Source organism: Mirounga leonina, unplaced genomic scaffold (assembly GCF_011800145.1).
Source record: "Mirounga leonina isolate KUSES-001 unplaced genomic scaffold, KU_Mleo_1.0 Mir_125, whole genome shotgun sequence".
Lineage (NCBI taxonomy): Eukaryota > Metazoa > Chordata > Mammalia > Carnivora > Phocidae > Mirounga > Mirounga leonina.
The window spans coordinates 33,836,787-33,842,486 of record NW_023270305.1 but is presented as its reverse complement, the minus strand read 5'-3'; the positions used below and the strand labels follow the sequence as shown (position 1 = coordinate 33,842,486).

The following is a 5,700-nucleotide window of genomic DNA, read 5'->3' as shown; positions in this document are numbered from 1 at the left end:
CCACTCTCTCTCTCTCTCTCAAATAAGTAAATAAATAAAATCTTTTTTTAAAAATGCTATGAATAGTAGTATGGAAAAAGAGGAGTGAAGGATAACTCTTTATTCTCTTTTAAAATCAGGCACTACTTAGGAATTTGGTGATGCCATTTAAAAAGAAACACAAGAAGCAGAATTAGACCTGTAAATATAGAGAACAAGCTGATGGTTGCCAGGGCAGGGGGTGGGGTGCGGGGAGGGAGAGGAAGGGTAGGGGGAATGGGCATATGGATGAAGGGGAGTGGGAGATACAGACTTCCCATAAAGGAATGAGTAAGTCATGGGAATAAAAGGCACAGCATAAGGAATGTAGTCAATGATACTGTAATACCGTTATATAGTGACTGATGGTAAGTACACTTGGGATGAGCATAGTATAATGTATAAACTTGTCAGATCACTGTTATACACCTGAAGCTAATATGCATGTTTGTCAACTGCATTTAAATAAATTTTTTTTAAAAACAAGAAGTATGCATACAGAAATAATGAATTATGTTTTAAATAGAATTAGTTTGACATAGTAACAATAATTGAAACTACAAACCAGACTGGACTTTACCAAATGTGAATACGCAAATTTGAATTTAAAGAGTCCATATCTTTCCTCACCTTGACATTGTTAAACATGAATGTTTGTATTTAAGAATTTCTCTTTTTTTTTAAATTTTATTATGTTATGTTAGTCACCATACAATACATCATTAGTTTTTGATGTAGTGATCCATGCTTCATTGTTTTCATATAACACCCAGTGCTCCATGCAGTACGTGCCCTCCTTAATACTCATCACTGGGCTAACTCATCCCCCCACCCCCCTCCTCTATAAAACCCTCAGTTTGTTTCTCAGAGTCCACAGTCTCTCATGGTTCATCTCTCCCTCCAATTTCCCCTCCTTCATTTTTTCCCTTCCTTCTCCTAATGTCCTCCATGCTATTCCTTATGATCCACAAATAAGTGAAACCATATGATAATTGACTTTCTTTGCTTGACTTATTTCACTTAACATAATCTCCTCCAGTCCCATCCATGTTGATGTAAAAGCTGGGTATTCATCCTTTCTGATGGCTGAGTAAGATTCCATTGTATATATGGACCCCATCTTCTTTATCCATTCATCTGTTGAAGGGCATCTCGGCTCTTTCCACAGTTTGGCAATTGCAGACATTCCGCTATGAACATTGGGGTACATATGGCCCTTCTTTTCACTACATCTGTGTCTTTGAAATACCCAGTAGTGCAATTGCTGGGTAATAAGGTAGCTCTATTTTTAATTTTCTGAGGCACCTCCACACTGCTTTCCAAAGTGGCTGTACCAACTTAAATTCCCACCAGCAGTATAAGAGGGTTCCCCTTTCTCCACAACCTCTCCAACATTTGTTGTTTCTTGCCTTGTCAATTTTTGCATCACCAAGACAGTATGGTACTAGCACAAAAACAGACATATAGACCAATGGAACAGAATAGAGAGCCCAGATATGGACCCTCAACTCTATGGTCAAATAATCTTTGACAAAGCAGGAAAAAATATGCAATAGATTTCCTGAAGAGACAGTCTCTTCAATAAATGGTGCTGGGAAAATTGGACAGCCACATGCAGAAGAATGAAACTTGACCATTCTCTAACACCCTACACAAAGATAAACTCAAAATGGATGAAAGACTTCAATGTGAGACAGGAGTCCATCAAAATCCTAGAGGAGAACAAAGGCAGTAACCTCTTTGACATCGGCCACAGCAACTTCTTTCAAGATACATCTCCAAAGGCTAGTGAAACAAAAGCAAAAATGAACTTTTGGGACTTCATCAAGATAAAAAGCTTCTGCACAGCAAAGGAAACCATCAACAAAACAAAGAGGCAACCCACAGAATGGGAAAAGATATTTGCAAATGACACTACAGATAAAGGGCTGGTATCCATGATCTATAAAGAACTTCTTAAACTCAACACCCAGAAAACAAATAATCAAGTCAAAAAATGGGCAGAAGAGGGTGCCTGGGTGGCTCAGTCGGTTAAGCGACTGCCTTCGGCTCAGGTCATGATCCTGGAGTCCCGGGATCAAGTCCCGCATCGAGCTCCCTGCTCGGCGGGGGGTCTGCTTCTCCCTCTGACCCTCCTCCCTCTCGTGCTCTCTCTCTCGTTCTCTCTCACAAATAAATAAATAAAATCTTTAAAAAAAAAAATGGGCAGAAGACATGAACAGACACTTCTCCAAAGAAGACATACAAATGGCTAACAGACACATGAAAAAATGTTCATCATCATTAGCCATCAGGGAAATTCAAATCAAAACCACACTGAGATAACACCTTACACCAGTTAACATGTATTTAAGAATTTCTTAACTCAGAATGTCTTTTTGTAGCCTACTTGTAGTTCCCCCTAGTAGTAGCTTTATTCTTTAACAGCATTGATTCTTAAACTTCAATTTTTCACACTTACTTAAACAATTCTGTCTTTTAGTGATCGATTTAAACTCTTCCATGTAACACTATGCACTTAAAATTTGGTTAGTTGTCTGTGAATTTAAGATCCTATAGCTTAGATTAACATTGATAAGGGAACTCATTTTGTTTCACATATCTTTAATCTTTGATTTTTTGAAAAGATCTTTTAGCTAAATGGTTCAAATCATGATTAGTTCCACATTGCAAATAATTGTCCCCAACTACTTTCTAAAAATTATCATATGCTCTGTGTGACTGAGAATAGCAAAAATCTGTTTACAGTAGTTCTTTCTCTTAAAGACAAGAATTAATTAAAAAAAAAAAAAAAGAAATGCATCACTTGCCCAGTCAAAAACATCTCCTTGCTGCTCAGTGTGTCAAATCTCTTAACCCTGGTATCACTATATGAGCTGTAGGGAGGTCCTATCAAATTAATCTTCTTGTATGTATTCACTCTTTCAACAAATACTGATCAAGAAACTTTTATATTAGCTTTACCACATCTTCATAAATAATTTTACAGGGTCAACCTCATATATTAAGTTTTTAGTTTGTTTGTTTATAGCTGCATTTTGTAATGTAATGCACATTATACATTATCCTCACATCATCCTTGAAAAAAACACAAAATAGATAGAAATTTATGGCACAGAAGCTATAAATAACTCACCAATCCTATAGGCCCAGGTTATAGTCCTTTTAATCTTTAGACTTGCATAGTGCACAAGTTGATAACCAAAGGGCATTGATTCCTTCCTTGGCACTGAAAATATATTCTGGTTTTAAAGATGGAGATCAGAGCTTACTCACATGGAAGAAAAGGAGTTAAATAGAGTATAGGAAGTAAATTTGTATCTGTAACCAAAGTGTAATTTTCATAGACCAGTGCAATTTCCCATTATGAAATGCTTTTTCCCCTTTTTTGCAACACTTGGAGCAATTATTTTCATTAACAGTTGTTGGGTCGAAGACCATGTATCAGAATAGTTAATTGGTGCAATGAAAAACAGATTTGACCAATTTTTCTCAATGAAACTAAATGGGTGTCTTAAAAGAGTTGAACTAATTAACTGTCCTAGAACTTTTGAAGAAGTAGGTAATTTATTTTTATAGTCAGGACCAGACTAGTATGAGATTTGTTTTATAGTATTCAGCATATTGACCTATTAAAATTTCTGTAGTCAGACATATTTAGATGTAAAACTCTCAAAGATCACATAATGTAAGGAATAATGTTTTCAGAATTATATTTATCTTTAAATATTTATTGGCTGCTTATGTTACAGGGTATCACCAATATCAAAGTTTGTCGCTTCCTCCTTGGATCATTGCTAATTGATATTTCTTGTCTCCCTTCCATTTAGTTAGAACAATGTAATGTGTTCTATTAACAAAATGATCTTTTAGAATGAGGTGATTAAAAGCAGGCCTAACCTCTCTTCTCTAAGGGCTATATGTGTAGTATTAAGTGAAGGAACTGCAGACACTAGAAACTACTACATGAAAGGATATTAGTTCCTGAATGACCCATAACAAATTGTGATTTGATTAAGAAATAAACCTTTATTAACTGAGCCACTGACATTTTTGGGAGTGCTTATTTCAGCAGTTTCCATGATTTACATAAACTAATGCAGCTTTTCACTTGTCACCGGTGATTAGAATAGAAATTGAGTAACCACCATACTCATTTTGAGATGTGTGTCAGATTTACCTGGAAAACTTAAAAAAAAAAAAAAAAGAATATCCGGCCCAGTCAACTTAGATTGATGTGAAAGCATAGCAGGCATGTGTATGTCTCAAAAAAATTACATATAATTCTGATGTTTGCTTTCGGTTAAGAATCACTCTGAAGGTTCTTATCTTATAAGGGGTATATTATCCTTCACATAAACCAGTTTAAATCAGTACATTCAAATTCATTATACATGTATCTATATCTTTCATTGCAAGATTTGGAGATTTGCTTTTTTTAAAATTTAAAATAATTATGACTGACTTCTTCCAGCTCAAAATTCTGAATAACGTATTCCATGAGTACAAAATGCATAGTATCTATCACAGTAACCTCTGAATAAATATTTTAGATAAAAGGCAAATCTAAGCTAACATGATCACATGGCTAATACTTCACTGAAAATTACTCCCATTTCCCAAGATGTGATTTAGACTTACATATCTTCTTGCATTTACTTTCAGTTTCTTTTCTTTTTTTTTGGAAAAAAAAATGTTTATTGTCTAAAAATATATATTAAAAAATTCCCCACAAAAGATGCTATTCTTTCATTTTCCCATCTTCTTCCTCTTCTTCAACACCCCTGATATAAAGGACATTATTACAACTTATTAAAACTTCAGCCAAATGTCCAGACAATGCTCCATCTATGTATTCTTCTGTGTTTGCAAGCTGCATGTTCATATAACCATCTACAGATACCAGGTAGCCTTTGTACTCCATTTCCCACTTAGGTTCCACCATTATTGGTTTTCCTGTTAATCCATTCAGGAAAGGTTTGGGATTGAGGGGCAAACTCATCATGACTGCAAGCAAATACTGCAGGCCACTTGCCAACAACCGAACTTTCGTCTGTTCCTGGTGACTAGAATAGCTGTAGCCAGCACATCTCCTTTCAGTTTCTTAATTTCTACAAAAAATAATAAATTCAAGCCCTTTTGGTATGATTTAACAGAAGGCAGTTTTCTTAATCTCATGGTTCATCTAAGAAACTGAGTATATTTGTTGGGGATATAAGAAGACAAGGATTTATTGAATGACAAGACTATCTAAAATAGCTCAGATGGGTCAGCTGATTGAAGAAATACCTAGATAATATACACAAACATGCTGATATATAATCCCAGAGTGTGAGCTGCTGACTAAATCATGACAAACATCCTTTATTCATTTACTTGCATATTTATTCATAATTCAACAAATATCTGTTGAACAACTCTTATGTTTGAAGCCTACACGTTGAGAATAAAAATGACTATGGCATCTTTCCTTTATAACAAAAAAGAGCTCATTTATATTTTTACCATCTGGTGTCAAAGAATAGACATTATCTTAACAGTAAGCACAATGGTCTAGCTTCAAGTTTGGAGAAAACAAGTCACGGGTTCTGAGCCACACTTGCAATAGTCCCTTCTTCATGTGAGAAAGACGGTGTCAAGATAGCAAGGCAGGAGCTCAAGCTACGACAAATTGAACAAGAA

General features: G+C 35.3%; 1 protein-coding gene across 1 annotated transcript; it reads right to left on the bottom strand.

Moving 5' to 3' along the window:
• Positions 1-4,759: 4,759 nt before the first annotated feature.
• Positions 4,760-5,020, bottom strand: LOC118007425 (small nuclear ribonucleoprotein F). The gene has a single exon (XM_035000470.1). The coding sequence runs from the start codon at positions 5,018-5,020 to the stop codon at positions 4,760-4,762; it is 261 nt and encodes an 86-aa protein (XP_034856361.1).
• Positions 5,021-5,700: the final 680 nt, after the last annotated feature.

Bases quoted from the DNA above. Each gene is read 5' to 3' on its own strand.
- LOC118007425 (XM_035000470.1), bottom strand. From the start codon at position 5,020: ATGAGTTTGCCCCTCAATCCCAAACCTTTCCTGAATGGATTAACAGGA.